We start from the raw sequence: 22,768 nt of genomic DNA, 5'->3' as shown, positions 1-22,768 counted from the left end.
AGAAAGGTCTTTGGCCTTCCAATGGACTTCCAAGCACAGATTCAACATTGCTTCAGGAAACATGACCATGGCTCAGGTAGACTTTTGCTGAGGATCACTGCTGTCATTTATCTGTTAAAAATATACAAGTTCACTTATTGACCAGTACTGAAATATATTTTTTCTTTAAATAGCAGGGGGGTGATGTTTTGGGTCTTGTCAGGGCGATGTAGTAGGCTTCACCTTCCTTAGAGAAGGGTCAGAACATGAGCTTTACAGCCAAAAAAATGGTACAAAGGTGACCATTGCTATTGGTTTGTATATCGTGTATTTGTATACTGATTTCTTAGTTACTTTACTAAAACCTAGGGGTTGGAGTGAGGGAGGGTACAGACTTAAAGTGCTGTATGACAGCACTGGAGCTCTTAAAAAGGATGAGTGATACCCAGGGTATGAGAACCATCCCAAGGAGGTCAAGCTCTTCTGCTCTGGAAACCTTCAGTTCCTTCCCTGAATTTAAAAAAAAAAAAAAAAGAACCAAGAAAAACCCCGGTATTTTCTAATTGCTAAACCTATTTGTAGGCAGGTTGTGAATGTTGACTAGAAGTGACTTGTGCTATTGGAGCAAGTATGGCTGCCTGTATCCCATGCATACAGTAGAATTAAAGCACTCTCCTCTCAGCCCAGGACAGTCGCCGGATGTGGTACCAGGCAGCCGTGGGAAGGGTGTGGGCTGGGAGGAAACCAGCCCCTGAGGTGTGAAGGGCAGAGAGCCCAGTTCCTCCATGTTCGGGAGCAATGCAGGGATGCTCATCCTTAGCCCAGGCAAGTTAAGCTCCAGCAGCACTGTTGGAGCCCTGGTGGGGTCTTGAGCTACCTACTGCAGTGGAGATGGCTCTCCAGCCTGTCCTGGGGAGCTGTTGGAGCAAGTATGGAACATGCAGCGTGCTCTGAAGGTGAGCTCTCTGGTGTCTTCTCGGGCTCTCTTCGCAGCTGCTGAAGAAATACCATAGAAAGCAAGTCATTACTACCTGAGAAGAAAATCCCAAGCAAGTAATTGGCTGTGCTTTCTTTAGCTGGAGAGCTGGAAGAGCAGGACAGAGCCACAGCGGGTTGCTGTGCTGCAGGCAGAGCCGGAGGGTGGCTGCAGGTGTGTGGATCCTGGTGACTGGTGCCAGTAGCTCTCTCCTCTCTGTCTGCCTGCTGTAAAAGCAGCAGCAGAAGGGAACCCATCCATCAAAAAGTCCTGCATCTTAGCCTGGTTACCTGCCTGGGTGAGGATGCCGTGGGCCACTGTGAAAGTTGGGCTCACTTTTTGTGCCTTGCAGGCACCAGGACTTGTCCGCTCTTTGGAGCAAGACGAGACACATCCCAAATTGCTCTCCTGCTGCTTCTCCCTGTGCCTTACTAGCGTACAGATGATTTCTCATCTGCTAGAGTCAGTGTTTCTGTAATCTAGGGAAAGCAGCTGCCTTTGGGCAGTGGGAAAGCAGTAAGGGTTAACAGAAAGCCCTTCTCTAAACTGCAAGGAGCAGCAAAATCCAGGGGATGAATGAGCCCTGGTGTAAGACGCAACAGCCATAGTGTGCTGGCTGCCTTCCTGGGGCTCTCTGCTCCTGCCCCGGTGGAAGGAAAGGGTTGTGACAGGAAGCTGGGGTTCAAAATGAGCAGGAAAAAGTAAACTCTGGCTTTGCAGAGGAGGGGGCTTGGGTCCTGGCTGGCTGTGGTGGTGCCCTGCCTCTCCCTGCAGGCAGGAGGCTGAAAAAGCCTCCATAATCAGATAGAGAAAACCTCCTGCATCCTCCTTCCTGTAGAAGAGAATAAAGCGTTCCTGGAAATGGCCCTCAGCGAGGCTGCATCTGAGCCCTGACAGCCTTGTTCTGTGGGAGATTTAAAACTCGGAACTAAAATGGCTGGCAGTCGTTCTTCTCTGTTTCAGGTCAGGGCTGATTTTGCTTTCCCCTGATCTGGTGATGCCTCGGTTCTTTTGTTATAAATTATTGAAAGCAGAAAAACCGAAATGCCCAAGAAAGAAGAAGGTTGTGCAGTTAGGGGAGGCTTTGCAAGTTTTTCAGGGCAGGGGGGAAGAAAGCTCTTGCTGGGATATAAGCTCCTTTTTTTGTTCTTTGTGCAAGATGGGTTTTAAACGTTCTCCACCAGCAGCAGCCCCACACCTTGCCCGCTGGAAATGCAGAGGCTTTGAAGCCGCTCTGGCCACGGGTGTAGGAACATGGGGGGTGGCTGTGGCTGGCTCGGGGAAAGGGGAGCTCCTCTGTCCCCTGCCTGCGTGGCCACCGTGGTGGCTTTGTGCCCAGACAAAGAACCCTGGGCTTTGCAACGTGCTGCAGCATCGAGGAGATGCAGCGCAGGGGCTGTGCTTTGGCTGGGGTGGGTGCAGCCGATGGTGGTGAGGGGTTGTGCGCGGAGAGGATGGAGACCAGGTCCTCTCGCTGCTGGCTGGGGACAAAAGCTACGGCAGATTGTGCAGCATCCGCAAAGGAGAAGCGTGTGGAGAAGAGGGAGGGAGGGAAAGAGAGGGAAGCTGGGGGGGAAGGCGGGCACAGCTGGAGAGTAAACACATGGTAAAACACTTGTCTGACTATTTGCATAAAGGAAAAAAGGATTTCCTGCTTTCGTTTTGAAATTGGGTGGTGGGGTTTGGGGGTTTTTGGGGTTTGTTTTGGTTTTGGTTTGGTTTTTTTTTTGTTTCCTTTGGGCTGCGCAGGAAAAATGAGCCCTTTCTCAGCTCCGGGTGGGCTTTGTGATGCCGGCTCTGCAGGGTGGGCTTGAAGGATGTTCCTGAAGGCAGCCTTTGCCTGGGCTTGCTGCTGCTGGCTACGTGGCACCCTCTGACCCTGGCCCTGCTGGGATGGGGGGGCCACAGCACCAAAGCAAAGCTGCTCTGGGTGCAGCCTGGCCTGGGTCTTCTCCTGCAGCCACTGCTTCTCCCCTGGGGTACAGGGACTGGAGGAGGCTGTTTGCCATCCAGACCTCTCTCAGAGCGGCAACCACATCTTAGGACCTGGCGTTTGCCTTTTCTGCGTATATCAACGGTCGGTATTTCTTTAATTCAGAGCCCACGTGCTGGCTGGGGCGGGAAGGTGCCGGAGTCCTCAGGGCTGGCTGCAAAGGGCCACCTCCGGCCAAGACCTGCTGGAGAGCACTAAGCCCCCCTCCCAAGTCAGCAGTCTTCTAGCTGGAAAAAAAAAAAACCAAAAAAAAACAAAAAAACACACAAAGCAAATGTTTCCTCGGGCTTGCTGGGGATTTTCTCTGCAAAATCTCCAGTAAGCCTGGAGAGAAGCCTGAGGCTGGCAGGCCGGGAGGAGGAGGAGGAGAAGGCGGGTGTGAGCGTTGCTGCAGCGCAGCTGCTACCCCTGGCGCTCTACAGCAGGTCCCTGCTTGCCGTGACACCGGCATCTCGGCAGAAGGGTTCTGCCAAGCCCTCCAAGGGGGGGTCAGGGTGCCTTTTTTTTCCCTGCCCTTCCTCATTCCCTTCAGCACCTACAGGACCCTTCTGCCAGAGCTCCCAGGCATCCTGGCCCTCCAACCGCTCCCCATCCTGGTGGCCACCTGGTGCGGGTACCCCCCTGGACCACCACTACCCTTCCTGCTCCCCAGCCCAGCCGGGAACAAATGAGCTGCCTGCACTTACACAAGCTTTTTCCCCAAAAAAGGGGGTTTTTTTCCCCTTCCCCTCCGGCCTACCTGGTCTGTGCTGGCTGCCCCCCAAGCTTTCTGCACCCTACTGCCTTAAGACAGCCAAGCCAGAGCCTCAGCCCATGAGCGTGGGCTGCTCTGTGCCCACTCACGGCGGCTGCTGCTGCTTTGGTGACACGATGTCCCCAGGAAGGGCCATGGCTGGACCCAGCGTGGCCACGGGTCCAGCGCGGCGGCGGAGCATCTTCCACAGCTGCAAAAATACAGTGCTATTTTTCATCCCGAAGGCTGGCTTTTTTAAACAGGTTCCGCTTCAGCAGGGGGGGGTGTTGGTGGGGTGGGGTGGCCAGTGGCGAGTGCACCCCTGGGGCACACGTGGTTTCAGGGCCACCTGCTTCTGGGGAGGGTTTGGGGCTGGGGTGGTGGCCCTGAGGTTACCCGCTCCCGTGGGGACCACCCTCACCGCTGGCACTCGGGTGTGGGGAGCAGGGCCGGGGGTGGGTGTCCATGTCCGTACCCCCCTGTCACGGCTGACCCGCTCGCCCACACGCCGCCCCACGGCCGCCCCCCCCCCCCCGCCAACCCCGAAAGCGCCCCTATCCCCCTCGCCCCGCCCCTCTCTCCCCTCCCGCCGCGGGGCACCTCGGGAGTGGTAGTTCTCCAGGCGGCCGCGCGGCGCCGGCAGCCCGGCGGGCGTACTACATTTCCCAGCAGGCTCAGCGGAGCGGCGGGCAACCAATGGGCGAGCGGGCTGGGCGGTGGCCGGGGTATATAAGACGCCGCCCCACGCCGGGCGGTCCAGCCTCACCTGAGAGCGCAGCGGAGCAGAGCGGGACGGGCCGGGGGGAGCATCAGGTGCGGTACCGGCTGTCCCGCCGCGGGGCTGCCCGCCCCGGTGGGTGCGGGGGGCTCCCCCGAGGCACCCCTGGGCGGGAGCTGTAGGGGGGGCTCCCGGCTGCATGGGCTGGCGAGGGCGGGGAGGTCTCCCCCGGTGGATGCGGGCACCGGGACGGGGCGGGGGGGCTCCCCAGGTGGTCGCCCAACCGGTGCGGGGCCGCCCGGAGGCGGCGGGGAGCGGCGCGGTGCTCGGGGCGGTGGCGCGCCCCGCCCTGCGCTATTGTCCGCGGCGGGGCCGGGGATGGGGAGGGAATGGCGGGGGGGGAAGACCGGGGCGGGTCGCCTTTGTCTGCCGGTCCCCATCCCCGGGGACCTCGGCTGACCTCGGGGTGGGGCGGGGGGGGGGGGGGTCTCGCAGGCAAAATGTGCGACAAGCCGGACCTCTCGGAGGTGGAGAAATTCGACAAGAAAAAGCTGAAGAAAACCAACACGGAGGAGAAGAACACGCTGCCCTCCAAGGAGAGTGAGTGCAGCCCAGGGAGGGGCACCGGGGTTTGGCTTGCGGGGGGAGGGGGGGTACGACGATGGGCACGAGTGGGTGTCCTCGGGTGCTGATCTCGCTGCCGAGGTGGCTTGGGGCAGCGGGGCTCTGACACGGGGAAAACGGGTCCCCACGGACCCCCCCCAACCGATAGGTGAGGGGTTGGGGTATGGCACCCCCCCACCCCCGGGGCAATGGGCAGCATCCCCTGCGGTGGGACATTGCTCCGAGCTGTTGCCTCAGGGCACGTCTTCCCTGAGGAGAACTGAAGGTGGGTGCCCGACTCGCTGTCACCAACGTGTGTGTCGCATCACCCTCTGACTTGAAGTTGTCTACCCCGCTTGGGGTCAAAGCGTAAGCCTGGGCGCCGGGGGCTGAGTGATTGCTCTGCAACCTTCTCCAGTGGGTGTTTCCACCAAAAAGGAAAAAAAAAAAAAGAAAAGAAAAGCGCCAGAGACTAATGGACCTCTCTTCTCTTGCAGCTATTGAGCAGGAGAAGGAATGTGTGAAGTCTTCCTAGAGCGAGATGGCCTGGCAGGAAGAGCTATCACTTGATTTTTTTTTTATTTTTTTTTTTCTTTGAATTAAATCATGTGTTGGTTTTTGTTTTTTGATTTTTTTTTTTTATTTTTTTTTTTAAATTTACATCATGTACATGTATAGAAAACAGCTGCATCACCTCACCCGCTGTCCCACCTTGCTGGCAGCTTTGGCGGGTGGGGGTAACAAAGGGTGGCCCTCACAGTCCATCGATGGCCTGACCCAACCCCGTCTCTGCCGCTCAGTCGACTCCCGTTGACAGCGCTGATCTCGCCCCCAACGCGGTGGGGAGATGAGCAAGGGCTATGGAGGCTCCTGGGGACGGACCCCTTCTGCCTGGGGGAGTGGGGAACCTTTCTGGCCTGGCCCGTGGCCTGGGGCTGTCTCACATATTCTTCACTGATGGTGTTCTGTAGCCTCACGGTTTTTTTGTCTTCCTTGGGGGAAAAAAAAAAAAAAATGAGAAGTTTATTATAAAATAAAAAATGTAATGACCTACCTATGGCTTGTGGCTTCTTCTCTGGCAGCCTGGCTTGCCCTGGGGGGTGGGAAGGTCTCTGCCTGGTACTGGAGCAGTGCTGGTGGTTTGGTGTTGCTCAAAGGGCTATGTGGGATGGTTCCCTGCTGGGTGAGTCCAGCCTGGTGTGTGTGAAGGGCTCAGGTTCTGGTGGCCTGAGGGAGACCAGAGCTGGGAGCAGGGCTGGTGTGGTGCTGGGGTCTCAGTTGGCTGAAGCCACTGTGTTCCACCAGCAATCCCACCACCATATTGGTTTCTTGGTGGGTATTCCTGCCCACCTGAAGGCTGAGCCTCCTGCTTCAAAGAGGTTGGTGTCCCCTGCCTGAAACATCACTCGTGAAGCTGGGCTGGCTCTTCACCTGTGTGGCTGGAAGTGCTCGTGCTGTGGTAATGTGGATGCTGGCCCCAGTCCTGCTGGCACTGTGGCTGGGCTGGCTCTGTCCACCAGGTTCTCAGAGCAGAGCTCTCCCCTCACTGCCTGGCACAGACAGCCCTTTTCTTCACCTTGAGCCAATCTCCACCCCCAGCCTTGGTGGACGGAGGTTTTTGCAGCCTTGTAAGGATGGATTAATGCAGTAGACCCCTTGGATACCTTCTAGGCTGATCCCAGCCCTGCCTTGCAGGGGTGGAGATCCCTGTGTCCTCCAGCACAGCATGGGAAAGGGGGAGTTGGGGTCTGATAGTGCCTCCAGGTCTATGCTGAGGCTTCCTGGGCGCTGCCAGGATTTCCTCACCTCCACCTGGCCTGCAGGGTCACTGAACGGGCTGTTTGTGGAGGAGGTGGAGGCAGACTTGCCAGCTAACAGTTTTGGCCAGTGAGCCTGGTCGACTGGAGACAAACACGGGGCTGTTGTGCCTGTCTGGACACGGTGCCTATCTGCCTCGTACCTCCACCCACGCTGCCTGCCAAGGGCTGCAAATAACGCTGCTTGTGTGGCTGCAACTGCCTTCACCTCTTAAAAAGCAGAATCGAAAGAGCTGAAGGTAAGAGGTTGGTGGTTTTGTGCTTTCAGAGCAGGGTGTGGGGTTTTCCGTGGGGTGAGGGTGGTGGGGAACAACGCTAAGGCCCAGTTGGGGCTGCTGCTACGCTGGGCTGAGCACTGGGAAGCTCAGCACATGCCACGGTGGCTCTGCCTCCAAACCCCCCCTGATATTCCTGGGCATGGGAATCCTTCTCCCAGTGCCAACAGCAGGGATGGGGTGGCAGCAGCCGCTCATCACCCCGGCAGGGCTTGTCCCTTCCCGGGGTGGTTTCTCTTGCTAGGGATGGGGGCTCATCAGACCCTTCTGTGAAAGCAGAAGGTAGAAAAGGTCTCGTCAGCAAGCTCTGGGCTTGGGAGCCACAGGCAGGGCTCACAGACCACTAAAGGTCAAGCAGCTTCTCGCTGCTTCAGCATTTCCCCTTCCTGCAGAGAGGCTTTGCAATCCCTTGGCCACTTGATGCGCCCAGGCTGGGAGTCAGGTCAAGTCCAGAGGTAAAGCCAGCCTGAGCCTTTTTCCTGTCCCCGGAAACCAGAGCATGAGCTGAACCAAGGGAAGCTTTTTGGGATGGAAACACAAAGTGGCAGAGCACATCTCTTCTCCTCAGTGGGACTTTTGGGGACAGGAAGGTCTTGGTGGCACGCTGGGTGATCCTGACACCGTCCCAGTACCTCTCCCTCCCGCACGCTCTTAGTCATGCTGCGATGGGCCGCTCCACGGGCATGGAAAACCACCGGTCGGCTTATCTCTCCCTGAGTCACTCGGACCTCTGCAAGGTGACAGCAGGAGTGTCCCGTCCCTGCCACCGCTGTGCTCACAAAGCCCTCCCCCTGCACATGTGGCAGCAGAGACTTGGTCCAGGGGTGCCAGGCACCTCGGGTGCCTGCTGACCGTGCACCCCCTTCCTATGGGGCCCACCAGTTTGCCAGCTGGGGTGAGGGCTGTGGTTCCCTCAAACTGCAGGGTTGCTGGTGCCAGGACCTGGTGACACTCCAGTGTTTGTCCCAAGCCTGTGGAACTGGCCCATGGGACCACCTTGCTACATCCCAGGGAGCTGCTGGGTGAGGACTTTGCCGGGTTTGGGTTGCTTTTTCACTGGGGCCATCACAGGGATGGAGCCATGTGGGTTTAAACATGGGGTTAAGTCCTGGGTCTATGCCCCGAGGAAGCCACTCCAGGGCCTGGCAGCCCCAGCCTGGCCACGGGGACACCATTTGGAGCTGGAAGCAGCTCCCCAGCCCCAGTAACCCCATCTCAGAGGGTCGTATTGACGATGGGGCTGTGCGCACCCAAAATGAGGGCAGCCCAGGCACTTCTCCCACCATATCCCTGCCGGAACGGTGCATGGGGAAGTACCAGACACATTGCCCAAACACTGTATTATCAGGTCTGAGGATAAAGGGAAAGCTGTTTTGCAACCCAGTGCCCAAAATGTCCCTGTTGCCAGCAGAGGATTAGCCAGTAAGGGGAGAACCATTACAGAAAAGCCCTTTATATCAACGTTTTCCCTCCCTGCCTGACCTAGACCTTCCCTTTTTCACCCCGGCACGCATGGGCACACGGCTGCCAGCGGTGTGGGAGGCCAGGATGCCTGCCAGGCTGATGTCCCCTAGAAACGCGGTGGCTTCAGCAGCCACCCATGCACGGAGGATGCCATCCTAGGAGCTTTGCCTTCCTGGCAGGGCTCGATGTCACCTTCTTTCACTGGGCACCAGGGAAGTTCTATGTCAGCTCCTCCTGGCCATATCCATTCCTCTCCCCGGCTGGAACCCATCCTGCTGTTCTCGGGGCGGTTTCCTCCCATGGCTCGATCGGGTGGTGAGCCGTGGCTGGCGCTGCGGAGGAGGGAGGAGAAGACTGAGTCACCGGCAGGAGGAATTTGGGCAAATACCTGATGATGAGTGGCACGGGGTGAATTCAGATCAGGGCTTGCGGCTGGGATGGGCGTCTGCCCCCGCCCCTGCTCCATCCCCTGACTCAGCCAGGAGAGGATTTGGCCCCACATACACATGTGTGGCGGATCATAATCCCATCTCTTGGAGGAGGAGCCGGAGTCAGCCTGTGCATGGCCGTGTTCTGGGTACCCTGGTGTCCCCCTGCTCCCGGCTGTGTACCCCCTGCCAGGCTGCGGCACCCTCTGCTCATCCCGCAGCATCGTGCTGGTTTCCAGTAGGGATCGCCTAGTGCAAGGGAGGCTTTTGCTCGCCAGGGTTTTCCCTTGGCCACTCTCCATTTGGCAGCCCCTGGAGCTGCGGCAGAAGGTGGTAAGAGCCAAGAAGTGGTGGTGACTAGGGCCTGGGGCAAACCCTGGGTTTGGATGGTGGGAAATTGCCAGCCCCAGCCCGCAGCGCGGTTGGTCCAAGCAAACACCCCCTTGGAAGGTGTGGGTTTGTCACCAGAGCAAACAGGATAAAGCAAAGCCAGGCTGTGTGGCCGGGCAGACACTGCAGCTCCCTGATGTGTGGGTCCTTCCCCACCACCGCTCCCCACATCCTCGGGGAAAAACATGTCACCGCCTCAGTGTCACTCAGGTAAGCCTTTCCCTTCCAGGTCCCCTGCCCGGGCAGACACACTGCCAAGTGCAGAGCCCAAACCCCATGTTGGCAGGGGTGGAGAGGAGGGGTGAGGGGGCAGCAAGCGTGATCTGCCAGGGAAAACCTCCGCCGGCAGTTGTTGGGGAGGATACTTGTGTGTGCGCACGGGGATCGCTACATTTTTGGCTGTAAAAGGGGAAAGCAGAAGAGACTGAGCAGTAACGGGGAAATGAAAGCGTTGTATGAGCTGGTGACCATGGTCCTTTGGGAACGAGCTGATGGGAGGCCACCACAGGGTGGGAGAGTGTGTGCGATGCGGTGCTGTAGGTCAGACCGTCCCCTGGGGACACTCAGTGACACAACAGGAGGATTAGCAGGCAAACTGTCCCCATCCTGAGGTGGGAAGCAGAACAGTGCCAGAGAGCCCTGGTGGCCAAGGGGCAGGAAAGCCACTGTCCCTGACCAGTACTAGCACAGTGAGCCAGGCACCTCCGGACACCCACATAGGTAAACTCGCCTGTGGGCTACGTGGTGGCCAGCAGAGCCAGGCTGCCACACTCATCACACCCCAACACCTTCCCCAGCAGCAGAGAAGTTATTGCTGCTCTCGAAATAATGCCGGGGAGGTCAGGTTTACCAGCAGGAGCTTACTCATCCCCTGCCAGTGAGGGCTCAGCCCCAGTAACGATGAACCAGGAGGGCTCAGAGCTTCCTGCCCCCTCCTCCAGAGCTCCAGCGAGGACCTGCCAGCACCCAGGTCTAAATGAAGCCGGGGAGTTAATGCACTGAACACACACACCCCCCGCGCCCCCCCCTGCTGTTCTTCCCGCATTTGTTGCTGGCGTGGGGCGCAGGTGGGAGCAGCTTCTCCGCGTGCCTTCGCCGAGCCACAGGCGTGCTGCTGGCGCCTGGGGGTGACGAGCCCTTCGGGGGCTCACAGCTCGCTCCCCAGAGTGGCCAGAATTAATTCCTCATTTCTTCCCCCCCCCACCCCCGGAGTTGCATTCTGCAGATTCCCACGGGCCCCAGGAGCATGTGGTCCCACAGGGGGTGCAGCTCCGGTGTCCTACGGCAGCGCCCGCACTTGTGCCCGAGCCGGGGCAGCTGATGGCAGAGAGGAGCTCTTTATTTTAGGAAGCAGCTGGCTCACACAGGAGACATTGTTTATCGTCTTTCTTCCCCCCCCCCCCGGTGCTTTATTACAAAGGATTATGGCATGAAAAGCCATTTTGTTCCCCTGCTCCCAGTGCGTAGCCCCCACTCCGTGATTTATTCCTCTCCGCAGGCAGCAGCTGGGGTACCCCGGGGAGCTCAGGGGCGGGGGGGGGGGACACACGACAAGGTTGGGGCTCAAGCCCATGGCAGTGATGGCAGCAGGGATGCATCCGGTGCCCTAGCTGAGGCACAGCCAGCTGGGGTTTGCCAGGGGTGTCCCAAGGCTTCTGTTGACTGCGTGATGTGAGGAAACCTCGAGGGGCAGAAAAACAGAACCAAAGCCTTTCCGTGGTGGGTGTCACCCATGAAGCGATGTCACCTCGCTTCGTCTGGACAAGGCAGAGGTCAGTGTCCACTCCCCAGGGACACTGCTGTCCCCAAGTCTAGGAGCTAGTGGCACCATGTGGTGTCACAGCTCTAAACCTGCCTGGATGAGCTTGTGGGGGAACATCCCGCTGCCCATGGGGAACTGGGGCCAGGCTGGGTACGGAGAGCACGGTGCAGGGTACGAGCTGGGGGTCAGCACAGGATTTTGCTGCACCACCCCGAAACCACCTGCGGGCAGGGGAGAGGCATCTCCAAAGCAACGGTGGGAACAGCTTCCCTCCAGCCCTCTGCCCAGGCATTTTCCTTGCCAAGACAAGCCAGGGTGCCATGTTCCCCTCTGTCCCCCTCCTCCGTCCCTGCTGCCATGAAGCCGGCTCTGCCACCGGGCGTTTTTGCTGCGAGTCCCCGAGCAGAGGCTGCTGCAGCAGGGACCAGGCTTCTCCCCAGCAAGGCGCCCGCCAGCCGCCTCTGTGGCTTTCCAGGAACCGGCGCAGGAGCCATTGGCAGCAGATAAGCGTGTTGCAACAGATGCTTCATGCTGCCTCCCAAAGCCCCAGCCTGCCCGCGCACCCTCAGCAGGGTAAAATTACGACTGGTGCTTCCTCCTACGGCGCTACCTGCTCTGCCACCCGGTCACCCAACGTGTCCCTGATAAGTGGCCAAGGGGCCGCAGGGACAAGGTGGGGACAGGCGAGGAGGTGAGGCTGTAGCGGTGGCACGCAGCTGGGTTGCTGCTAGCCCTGGGGCTGCGGTGGAGCTGGGACAAGCCCCCACTTGCATTGTTGTGTCTCCGAGAGGCAGCTCGGCAGCCCGGGCATGTTCCTCTCGCTGCTGCTTCTCCCACACCACTCCCAGCTCAGCGAGGAGGGACCTCACGGGGCTGCAGCTTTGGGATGGAAGGCTCTGACAGCACCTCCGGCACCCCAGTACCACAGCAGGGAGGAGACGGTGAGGAGGCAGCTCCCACCCTTGCTGCCATGGTCCCAGTTCCCCTGCAGTGCTGGCAGCCACTCCATCTCTGGCGTGTCACCAGCTAGGTGGTCTTGCCGCTGTGGATGATGCTGTTTGGGGACACTGCTACACCCCTGAGCTACTGCTGCCTGTGTGGCGGCTGGCGAGTGTTGAGCTTGCAAGGCCTCAGCCCAGCTCACAAAACCCGCACAGGGCACTTCTCTGGGGCAACTTGAGCTGTGTTGGGTAGAGAGAGATGTTTGGGGGGGGGGCCTTCCCCAGCTTTGCTCTGGCTCTGTTGGTCCTCGGCAGGGATGGTGGTGGGGGGAAACGGGTGCCAGGGTGCCTGGCAGCCACTGCTTAGAGACATGGGCTTGGGGGAAATGTAGGTGGCCAAGGCTAGGGGGGCTAGGGGTGTTCAGGGGGGGACACGTGCTGGGGGCGTGTTTCAGAGCAGATGCTGTGCGCTGGAGCTGCCACCAGCAGCCTTGGAGAAGCAGCTGCAGAGCTGGGCACCGGGGTGGAACAAAGGAAGATGCCCAAGCCCCAGCTGCAGCGTGGGACGTGTGATGAGTTCATCGGTGCACAAGCTGGCAGCAGGGACAAGGCTGTATCAGGGCTCCTTACCTTGGCACCGGCTTCCCTGTGTTTGCCTTAACACCCAGAGCCGGGAGTGAGAGCCAGGCGGCGGGAGCGTGTGTTGCAGTATCTCTCCGTAGGGATGCTGCCGAGCCTAGGGGAGTAAAACCCCTCGTGCTCCAGGAGCCCAGCTCCCTGCAGAGTCCCTGCTCCACTGCCTGATGCTGCCCCTGCTGCCCTGACACTCCTCACCAAGCACATGGCTCCTGGGCAATGTCCCCACCTCCAGTAGCAACCAGTGGCAGTGCCCAGGGCTGGCAGGCAAGGTTCTGTCCTGCCTGCAGCGCTGAGGCAATGCCGGATCTCCACAGGCTTCCTGCAAGTGCGAGGTCATGCCGAGATAAGCCCGTTCCTCTTTTGCCCTTGAGCCCAGGGCTTGGGTTCCCAGGCACCGTGGGAAGAACCAGCCCTCCCAGCAGCTCCCCACTGCCTCCCTCCCGCTCCTCTCTTTCCAGGGGTCATCAGGGAGCCCCTCTTCTGCAATTCAAATTCTCCCCTTGCCCCTGCCAGAACTCCTCAGGAGAGGGTCCAGGCCCCCCTCCACGCTGTGTGGCCAAGCAAGCTGTGCTGTGTTGTGCTGCCAGGCTGTGCCACCACACCAGGGTGGCAGACCCGTGGAGCAGTGCCTGTGATGCTGTTTGCAACCCATCATGGCACGGTTAGTCTCCTCGGAGGTCTCCTTTCACTTGTAAAAGATATTTTTCTCCAAGACGCTGTACTGGGTCTGGCTGAGATGGAGTTAATTTCGCCCGTAGCAGCCCTCATAGTGCTGTGCCTTGTATTAGTAGCCAGAAAGGTGTTGATAACAGCCCAGTGCTTTGGCCACTGCTGAGCAGTGCTCCACAGCATCAGCGCTGCCTCTCCAACATTCCCCCCGCACCAGTAGGCTGGGGGGGAGCAAGATCCTGGGAGGGGACAGAGCCAGGACAGCTGACCCAAACTGACCAAAGGGATATTCCACACCATATGACATCTGCTCAGTAGTTAAAGCTAAGAGAAAAGAGGAGGGGGGGGATGCATTCATTATTATGACATTTGTCTTCCAGGGTAACCGCTATGCGCACTGAAGCCCTGCTTCCCAGGAAGTGGCTGGACATCACCTGCTGTTGGGAAGTAGAGAATAAATCTTTTGTTTTCCTTCACTTCTGTGCATGGCCTTTGCTTTTGCTTTATTAAACTGCCTTTATCTTGACCTACACCTTTTTTTTTCCATCTTATTTTCTCTCCCCCCGTCTTGCTTAGCAGGGGAGGTGATAGAGCAGCTTGGTGGGCACCTGGTCTCCAGCCAGGGTCAATCCACCACAGTCCTTTTTGGCACCCAAGGTGGGGCCCGAGACAAGGGCAGTTTTGTATTAATGCTGCTGTAGCTGTAGTAGTCAGTAAGTAGGGAGCTTCTGTGCGGGCCACGGAGTTTGTTGGCTGCGCTGCTTATTTTGCTGAGCTTGGGAACGTTGTTAGCACAAACAATGGCTCTGTGCTTGCCCTGGCACCGGTGGCCTTGCTGTGCTGGGGGAACTACCTTGTGGAGAGGATGAGGGAATGCATCTGCCTCTTCCTACCCAGGGCTGATGAGGGTGGATTCATTGTGCAGGCTCCCGAGGTCCTTGCTTACCCTTATGTGAGGTGTTTTATACTACTAATTAACACTGTTGGGGTATTGTGGTGTTTGGGGAACCTGGCGTCGTCCTGGTGTAAAAGAAGACAACTTTTGGGTGAGGCGATACTGAAATGTGCCCTGAGGCGGCCAGTCCCTGGGTGGCAGGGTGAGTGGAAGGATTTGGGCAGGTCCTTAGGGCAGTTGTCACCTCCCATCATCTGGGACTTTACACCTGAACAGACAAGTAACCCTGGCAAACTGACGTGCCACCTGATAGAAGGGTGCCTTGCCTACCCCAGTGGAAACCAGCAGCTTCTAGCACTGGACTGGGGTTTGGGCCATCCCTACCGAGCCACAGATCACTCCTATCAGATGACCGTGAGTTAGCTCTTGGGCATGTCTGGACAGGACCAGCTGTGCAAAACGAACTCTACGCTGCGGCTGGGGAGCATGGTGTCACCTGGAGCCTCTGGCAGAAAACATCAGGAGAAAACCAAGGTCAACCATGAGGGTTTTGGAGCCAGAGGTCTCAAGGATCAGAAGAAGCCAACTACACCCCGACTGAAAAAGAAATACTAGCAGCGTATGAGGGGGTTTGAACCACTTCAGAAGTTGTTGGTACAGAAGCGTATCCCCTCTTGGCACCGCGATTGCCTGTGCTACACTGGGTGTTCAAGGAAACACCCCCTCTACTCATCATGCAACCAGCGCTACATGGAGTAAGTGGGTTGTGTTAATCATGCAACGAGCTCGGCTGGGGAAACCCAACTGCCCAGGAATCCTGGAAGAGAGCATGGACTGGCCAAAAAGCAGAGATTTTGGAGCATTGCCCAAGCAGGTGGCTCATGCCCAAGAGGCACTACGATATAATGAGTTATCAGTAGATGAAAGGCGTTATGCTTTGCCTGGTGATGGATTCTGTCATGTTGTAGGAAACCATCGGAAGCGGAAACCTGCTGTGGAGACGAGTTGTTGAAGCCACTGAAGGAGAAGGTGAGTCAAGTCAGTTTGCAGAAGTGAAAGCCATCCACCTAGCGCTAGAGATTGCTGAGGGAGAAAAGTGGCCAGTACTCCATACTGATTCCTAGGTGGTGGCTAATGCTCTATGAGAGTGGCTGCAGTAGTGAAAGACCAACTGGCAGCGCAGGGGTAAACTCACCCGGGCTGTTGTGTTGCGGTAGGACGTCACCGCCTGGGTAGGAAACATCTCTCTAAAGGTATGTCATGTTGGTGCTCACGTGTCTGAGAGCGGCGCCACCGAAAAACACCAAAACAAGGAACAGGTAGAGAGCTAGGTGTTGTTGTTGGGTAACTCTGAAGGATGGGGAAACACCCAGTGTGTGCCTCAAGGAGATTTAACCTTGGGGGGGAAATAATCTGTGATCTAAGTTGTGTGTTGTAGGAAGTAATGTAGCAGGAACAACCTGAACCAACAAAGAGTGAGTTTCGCAAGGAACCGTGCGAGTGCGATGATGACCCAAACCAGGCCGGTGTTGGTGCCCAACAACTGAACCTGCTGTGTCTCCCGTCCCGAGCACCCCTCTTGACAGACGGGGACCAAGTCATAGCCTGTTCTTATGGACATTTGGAGGAGTGGAGGAAGCCTGTGGAATGGGAGAATAATGTCTCTCTATTAAAGGACAGGGGATAGTAGTTAATGAGAGCGTATAAATCTGTATGTTGGGTGTAAAGATGGATTAAGTATGTAGTATAAATTGTAGATGTTGGTAAGGAAGGATTTCAGGAATGACAGTTAAATACAAGGGTGTGGTTAGAAGACATATATGTATTAAATTATGTGGAATCTGATCATGACACAAATGGTATGGAATAAAGGGTGGAGATGGTATTTGGTCTTGCTGAGATGGACTTAATTTTCTCCCTAGCAGCCCTCACAGTTCTGTGCTTTGTATTGGTAGCTAGAAAGCTGGGGGGCATCCATTAGTATGACATTTGTCTTCCAGAGCAACTGCTACGTGTACTGAAGCCCTACTTCCCAGGAAGTGGCTGGACATTGCCTGCTGATGGGAAGTAGAGAATAAATCTTTTGTTTTCCTTGGCTTCCCTGTGCGACCTTTGCTTTTCCTTTATTAAACTGCCTTTATCTTGACCCATGAGGGTTTTTTTTCCATCTTATTTTCTCCCTCCCCCCATCATGCTGAGGAGGGGAGTGATAGAACAGCTTTGTGGGCACCGGGCCACCAGCCAGGATCAACCCACTACAGGCTGTCAACCCTCTACAGGCTGCCAGATAGGTCGTCGCCCAGCTCAGAGGAGGCAGCCAAGCTCCACAGCCTCCGAGAACCAAACCTGCCCAGGCACATCCCTACTCAGACGAGCAGGTTGCCCTCCAACAACTCCTGGTGCTCACAGCTCAGCCCGGGGCAACATGGGGGCCCCTTGAGCACCGGCACGGTCAGCTGTGGCCACCTGCCCTGTGGTGTCCTTGGCCACACTGCAGGGACATGTTGCCCCCTCCCCCCGAGCCCTACAAGCAGCATCTCCTGAGGCTTTGGTGTTTGCCAGCCCTACCAGGGGTGGTCCAGGGTGTCAGGACACGGCACGGTGATGCTGCAGAGCATCTCTTGCCTTCGCAGGATCTGTTCTGGTGGCTCTGTCTCGTTCAGGAGGTGTCTTGCCCCTCCTGTCTTCAGTATTCTTACATGCTAAATTAGATCTCTAATAAATAAGTAATGACGAATAATGGGATTAAAAGGCTGCCGGGCAAAGGGAGCCGGCGGGGGGGTGTGCCATGCTCGGACACTCACTCCGGCGGCTCGTGGCAGGGCTGGCACGGGGACCCGGACCGGTTGGGAGCGAGCCCCGGCCGGTGGTGGGGCTGGGTCTTCCTTTGGTACCAGCAGCACCCTAGCATGAAGGTGGGTGCCCCAAATGAATGCCCAAGGAGCACCCCCATATTCCCCGGGCATCCCTGGTCCCAGGCTGCCTGCATCCTGCGCCCTCGGGCCCTAATCCCGCTGCCCCCTCCACACCCCCCTCGCTTCCCTTGTTCCCCGTCTCCCCCGACAGATCACCCAGGCTGGTATTACTATAATCCCTGGCTTAATTTAAATCCTCCTCCCATCTCATGTTTTTCCAGGGGGGAGGAGGGAATTGGGGCACTTTCATGGCACCCACTCAGCCCTGGGGCAGCCAGAAAGCCCTGGGTCTCCATGAGAGGGGTCCCTGTTCTTGCCCGCCCCGGGAAGGTGCCGGGGGTATCCTGCAGCCCCCAAGTTTTGTGTTCCCCAAGTTTTGGAACTGTCTCTGGGTGGGTACCAAGCGCTGGTGGGACGAAGAGCTGACGATGCCTGGGGGGGGCCATCCTGCTCCCCAAACCCCACCTGCAGCCACCCAGGGGTCTGGTCCCCTCCCCTCACTGCCTGCCCCAGGCTGGGGTGACCTTGCCGCTATTTTTCCTTTCAACCATCCGAAATGTTTGCATTTGCTGCTCTATCCCCAGAAACCTCCTTCTTCAAGACGTTCTCCCGCCTGGTCCCATGGGTGGCGGTGAGGGTGGGGGGAGTCGCAGTCCTTCGGGCAGCTGCCAGCCATTTGCCTCCCTCAGCGCTAAATGGGGAAGCAAGGAAAAGCCATTTGGGGAATTTGTTAATTTATTTCTGTATGTCCCGTTCCCCCCCCCCCAGCGCAGCAGCTGGGGGGGCTGGGGACGGCCACCGCCACCCGCCTGTGGTGACATTGCACAGGGGACTGCGTTCTGCAGGCAGGTAAGGGGCTTTTTGTGATGAGGGTGCCACGGCTCGCACAGGCTCCATGGAGCCCCCACCGCTGTGACCGGACACCCATTACTTCTCGCCTGACCTAGGATGGGGGTCCCACTGCGCCTGCCCTCCCGGCAGTGGGGTGGAAGTGGGGTGATGGTGTGGGGACAGCAGGGTGACAGGAAAGGCGAATAAAGTGACAAAAGGGGTGCAGGAGGGGATGTGAGGAGGGCAGTGGGGGACGAGAGGGGACTGAGGAGGGCAGTGAGGGGACAGGAGGGGACAGGAGGGGACTGAGGAGGGCACTGGAGACAAGAGGGGACTGAGGAGGGCAGTGAGGGGACAGGAGCAGGCTGAGGAGGGCAGTGGAGAGGAAGGGACTGTGAAGGGGGCAGTGGGGGGACAAGAGGGGACTGAGGAGGATAGTGAGGGGACAGGAGTGAGGGAAGTGACGGGAGGGGGCGGTGCGGTGCCCGGCGGGGGTGACAGGCGGGCGGCAGGAGGGGCAGCGAGGGGACGCGGGTGACAGCGTCGCCATCTCCCTGCCTCCCCCGCGGGAGGGCGGGGCGGGGCGGGGCGGAGGGGGCGGGGCGATGCCTGTGTTGGCCCCGCCCCTCCGCCTCGCGCCGCCGCCGTGGGCCGGGCGCGTGCGCTGCGCAGGCGCGGGGCGCGGCGGCACCTGCGGCCGGCGGGTCAGGTGGGCGGCGGCGGCGGCGCGGAGGGAGGTAAGTAAGGGCGGGCCGTTCCGCCGCCATTTCCCCCCCCCCCCCCCCCGGCCCCCAGACACTCCCGCCGGGCCGCCCCTTACCCCCGGGCCCTTCCGACAGCGCCCCCGGCACCCCCCTCGCCGGGTGCAGCTCCTCGGCCGCGTCCCCCCACCCCGCTCCCTACGCCTCTCCTCGGCCGCTGCGGCCTGCGGGTCGGGAGGGAGCCTGGCAGCCAGGCAGGGGTCTCCCGGAGGGTCTCGCCTCCTGCCGGGCTGGCAGCCAGGGCCTGGGGAGCAGGGTGGGTGGCCGGGCCCAGCTCCCAGGGTCGCACCCCGCTGTTTTTCTCTGCAGGCGGGTGCTGGCGTCCTGCGTGAGGGGCCTCTGTCCTGCTGCCAGTCGAGGTTTGCCTCCGAAATAACCTCGTAAAGGGCTAGTCGGTGAACGCAGGTTGCCAAGAAACCTCGGTGTGATGGGTGGCAGCGTGCCCATCGGTGTCGTGGCTGTGTCATGTATGTCTGTCTGTCAGTAGTCTGCTGATCCCCCAGGCTGTGGGGTAGCCTGGCATAACCCGTTAGTCATTTTTAAAACGTCTGCTAGTCACTCCCTAACAAACCATTTCTAAACAGAAACTCTTGTCAGGGCTGACGGTGCGTGTCAGGGAGGCCTTTTGGGGACAGGGACCATCTTAACCCGCCCCCCCACCACAGCAAGCGTTTGGAAAAGGAAGAGCAAAGGTTTGGAACAGCTCACCTGCTCGGGGGAGAGTTTCCCAAAGCCCTCAAGCCCCAGGGAGCTATGTTGCATTTCCTGTTTGTCTCTTGTGACATTTGCATTTTGCTCTTTGCTTTAGAACCACTGGGTTGCACGGGTGCTTCTCAGATGTCCCATGGCCCATCAGGTTAGTTCAGCCGTGCTTGATTTGGGGTGTTTCTGTGCAGGGGGAAGTGAAATTGGTGAGCCTTTGGTTACTTTCTGCGCTTTCCGCAGAAACTAGCTAGAAGCAGAAGTTTCTGATTTGGGCTTTGTGGTAAGCACTGGTTGAAAGAGCTGCAAAAAGAGCAGAAACAAAGTTAAACAGGCCCCCCCCTGCGATTAATGCAGAAAATTAGGGTTTTTTTGGCCTGGAAGGAATAGGAGTGCTGATCTGAGCAGTGTCGAATGCTCCTGTTTGGGTTGGTTGGAGGTTGGTCTGCTGGTGTCATCACTAAGCAGCACTATGCATCCACACCCTTCCCAGGAATGTTGGTAGCAGGTGTAAGCAAGCCAGATCCCGTCTCTTTTCATACCAGCCTCTTGCCAGCTGGCTCACTCTTCTGGTTAGCAGATCCAGGTACATGTTCAGTCCTCAGATCAGATTCCAGTATGTAAGGGTAGGCAGGCCAAGCAGATCAAAGCTATCGACGTCCCCGGGATTGAGAGCAGACACAAGTTACACAGCCTGTGCATTCATGCCAGAGCTCCTTCAGTTTATTCTTTTCTTATTTTCGCTGTAGCATCCATAACGTACTGGCTCTGCCCTGGTCAGAAATGGGCTGTGTTCCATTTTACTTAGGGCAAGGGAAACTGTCCTCGGCGCCTTGTTCTCGCCTGTTTTATTCCAGCCATTAGCACTGAGAGCTCTTCTGCTGTTCTTCCAGCCTGGGCCACCATGACGGGCTGAAAGGCAGTGCATCGACCACAGCTCTGGCAACCTCTGCTGACAGATATTTGTTTTTTAGTGACTGTTATGCTGGAGGAAGGTGTTCCCTGGACAGTCCTGGAGATAGAAGTGCTGTATTTCTAGAGCAGGCACAGTATAGACAGCAGCCAAACAAACCTCTTGTTCTGTGTCAGGCCTCTACCTCTGCTTACAGAATGTCCCTGGCAGGGGGAGGGCTGGTTGGCACTTGGCCTTTCTCTTGCCGCTGCTGACGTAAGGAACCTGTGGTGTTGGGGTTGTTGCAACGTTGAACTTGCACCTGTGCCCTGGCAAACTGGGCTGCAAAAAGCGTTGCCAGAAAAAAAGCAGCACATAAACTGGGTCTCTGTGCCTGGGAAACCTCTCCTGAGCTGTAGAGATGAGGCGCAGTAGAGATGAGGCACAGAAAGCAAGCGCAGCACCACGTGTAAGGTGAATCAGCTTTCCTGGGGTGATGAAGAACTGGTTTGCCAGATGACTGGTATTGATGTTAGGCCTCTACATCTTTTACATCCTTCCAGTAGAGCAAGTCAGATGGAAGAAATTATTTAGCTAATGATGGTACAGTGGAAAGGAAGGTCTGGTGATGGCGATGCCTGGTGATTTTGCGGTTTCTGTGATAGCCCGAGGACACAGGCCGGAAGAGGTGTTTAACTAGTGATGGTATGTTTGGAAAAGCTAGACAAGCTTTCAGATACAGAGTTTTCACCAAAAGTAGCAAAATTGATACTAAACTCAACAGTTGTTCTCACCTTGTGCTTACAGTGGTGACATGCTGCTTCCATTTCGGACTTGATGGAGGACTTATGTGCCTGAAAGCTAATCCAATTCCCAGCTCTCATCTCTCTAATAAGATAAATTACCTCCTATAGGCAAAACTTGTTCAGAAATGGGGATGAAAATAACATATTGTGTTCTTCCATGTGCAACTTTCTGTAGAATTCCATTAATCCATGCAGAATCCAAAAATAGCTATTTTGTACTCTTTCTGAACCCTGCAGATTGCCTTGGTACTGCGCCCCTCCGTCCTGCTGCAATGAGTGGGAAGTCCTTGCTCCTAAAGGTCATTCTCCTTGGGGATGGTGGAGTTGGGAAAAGTTCCCTCATGAACCGGTACGTCACCAACAAGTTTGACTCGCAGGCTTTCCACACGATTGGTGTGGAGTTCTTAAACCGGGACCTGGAGGTGGATGGACGTTTTGTGACCCTCCAGATTTGGGACACTGCGGGACAGGAGAGATTCAAGAGCCTGCGAACCCCCTTTTACAGGGGAGCAGACTGCTGCCTGCTGACCTTCAGCGTGGACGACCGGCAGAGCTTTGAGAACCTCAGTAACTGGCAGAAGGAGTTTGTCTATTATGCTGACGTGAAGGACCCTGAACACTTCCCGTTTGTGGTCCTAGGCAACAAGATAGACAAACTTGAGAGACAAGTGAGCACAGAGGAGGCCCAGGCCTGGTGCATGGAAAACGGTAACTATCCATACCTGGAGACTAGTGCCAAGGATGACACCAATGTGGCAGTAGCCTTTGAGGAGGCTGTGCGACAAGTGCTGGCGGTAGAGGAGCAGCTAGAGCACTGCATGCTGGGCCACACCATTGACCTGCACACCAGCTCCAAATCAGGGTCCTCCTGCTGTTAAAGAGTGGCTGCTGCTTCGGGAATGTGGCTCGGAGCCAGTGGCTGGATCGGAGTAAGCGCGGGCAGCGCTGGGGCACTCTGAGGAGAGTGGCCACAAGGACACTTAGGTGGTTTGCTCACTGGGGAGTTGCAGCCTCACCATCTGAATTCCAGCTGGAGTTTTCGGGCACAGAGCATGTATCTGCAGGAGGAAGCAGTTGAAAAGCACGTGAGCGTAGTCCTGCTTCCATCTCTGCCTGTTTTAGCAGGTTTAAAGGACTGGGTTGAAGTCCTTTAAATTCACTAAAGACAGTGGCGATCTGATCTGTACCAAGAACTGCTTGTGGAACAGAGCTGAGAGCGCTCTAGACACTCTTTGAAGTATTTTAGTCCTGAACTCAAAAAAAAAAAAAAAAAGAAAATAGACCCACTAAACTCATGACCTTACTGCCAAAGGAGAGTCTGCTCAGCATACTGAACGGAACCTGTTGTAGAGACTCTAGCCCGTGCGACTGTGAGAATGCCAAATACTAGTGTGGATGAGGAGATGCGTGTATCTGTTGTTTGGGATTAGTGCATTCTGTCCTGAGACCGAATTGTGCTGAGAATTGTTAGAGCTCTGATCTGAAGCAACACACAAAGGAGAGACGGACCTGGGTTTGAATGTGGCAGCATCGCTTCTCTGTAGCTGCCTATTTCTGGTCTGTTTTTCCTCACCTCTAA

At 57.2% G+C, this 22,768-nt stretch overlaps 2 protein-coding genes across 3 annotated transcripts; both read left to right on the top strand.

Annotated features, from left to right (window-relative positions):
• Positions 1 to 4,437: 4,437 nt before the first annotated feature.
• LOC141464794 (thymosin beta-15A homolog) lies at positions 4,438 to 6,054 on the top strand. The gene is made up of 3 exons (XM_074147905.1): positions 4,438 to 4,494; positions 4,895 to 4,999; positions 5,500 to 6,054. The coding sequence occupies exons 2-3, from the start codon at positions 4,900 to 4,902 to the stop codon at positions 5,535 to 5,537; spliced, it is 138 nt and encodes a 45-aa protein (XP_074004006.1). The 5' UTR covers positions 4,438 to 4,494; positions 4,895 to 4,899; the 3' UTR covers positions 5,538 to 6,054.
• A 12,661-nt stretch (positions 6,055 to 18,715) lies between these two features.
• Positions 18,716 to 22,445, top strand: RAB9B (RAB9B, member RAS oncogene family). Of its 2 annotated transcripts, none has more exons than XM_074147892.1 (2): positions 18,716 to 18,765; positions 21,427 to 22,445. In XM_074147892.1, the coding sequence occupies exon 2, from the start codon at positions 21,462 to 21,464 to the stop codon at positions 22,065 to 22,067; it is 606 nt and encodes a 201-aa protein (XP_074003993.1). In that variant the 5' UTR covers positions 18,716 to 18,765; positions 21,427 to 21,461; the 3' UTR covers positions 22,068 to 22,445. The 2 variants fall into 2 exon arrangements, with proteins under 2 accessions (XP_074003993.1, XP_074003992.1); XM_074147891.1 differs by lacking the exon at positions 18,716 to 18,765 and adding an exon at positions 19,627 to 19,645 and having other exon boundaries at positions 21,427 to 22,439.
• Positions 22,446 to 22,768: the final 323 nt, after the last annotated feature.

The sequence above is a fragment of the Numenius arquata genome, chromosome 5 (genome assembly GCF_964106895.1).
Source record: "Numenius arquata chromosome 5, bNumArq3.hap1.1, whole genome shotgun sequence".
Taxonomy (NCBI): domain Eukaryota; kingdom Metazoa; phylum Chordata; class Aves; order Charadriiformes; family Scolopacidae; genus Numenius; species Numenius arquata.
The sequence above is the reverse complement of the archived record's forward strand: the minus strand, read 5'-3'. Positions and strand labels throughout refer to the sequence as shown.

Excerpts from the sequence above, each read along its gene's own strand:
- LOC141464794 (XM_074147905.1), top strand. The coding sequence starts at position 4,900 with ATGTGCGACAAGCCGGACCTCTCGGAGGTGGAGAAATTCGACAAGAAA. Across the intron at positions 5,000-5,499 it reads CACGCTGCCCTCCAAGGAGA|CTATTGAGCAGGAGAAGGAA; the intron begins GTGAGTGCAGCC and ends CTTCTCTTGCAG.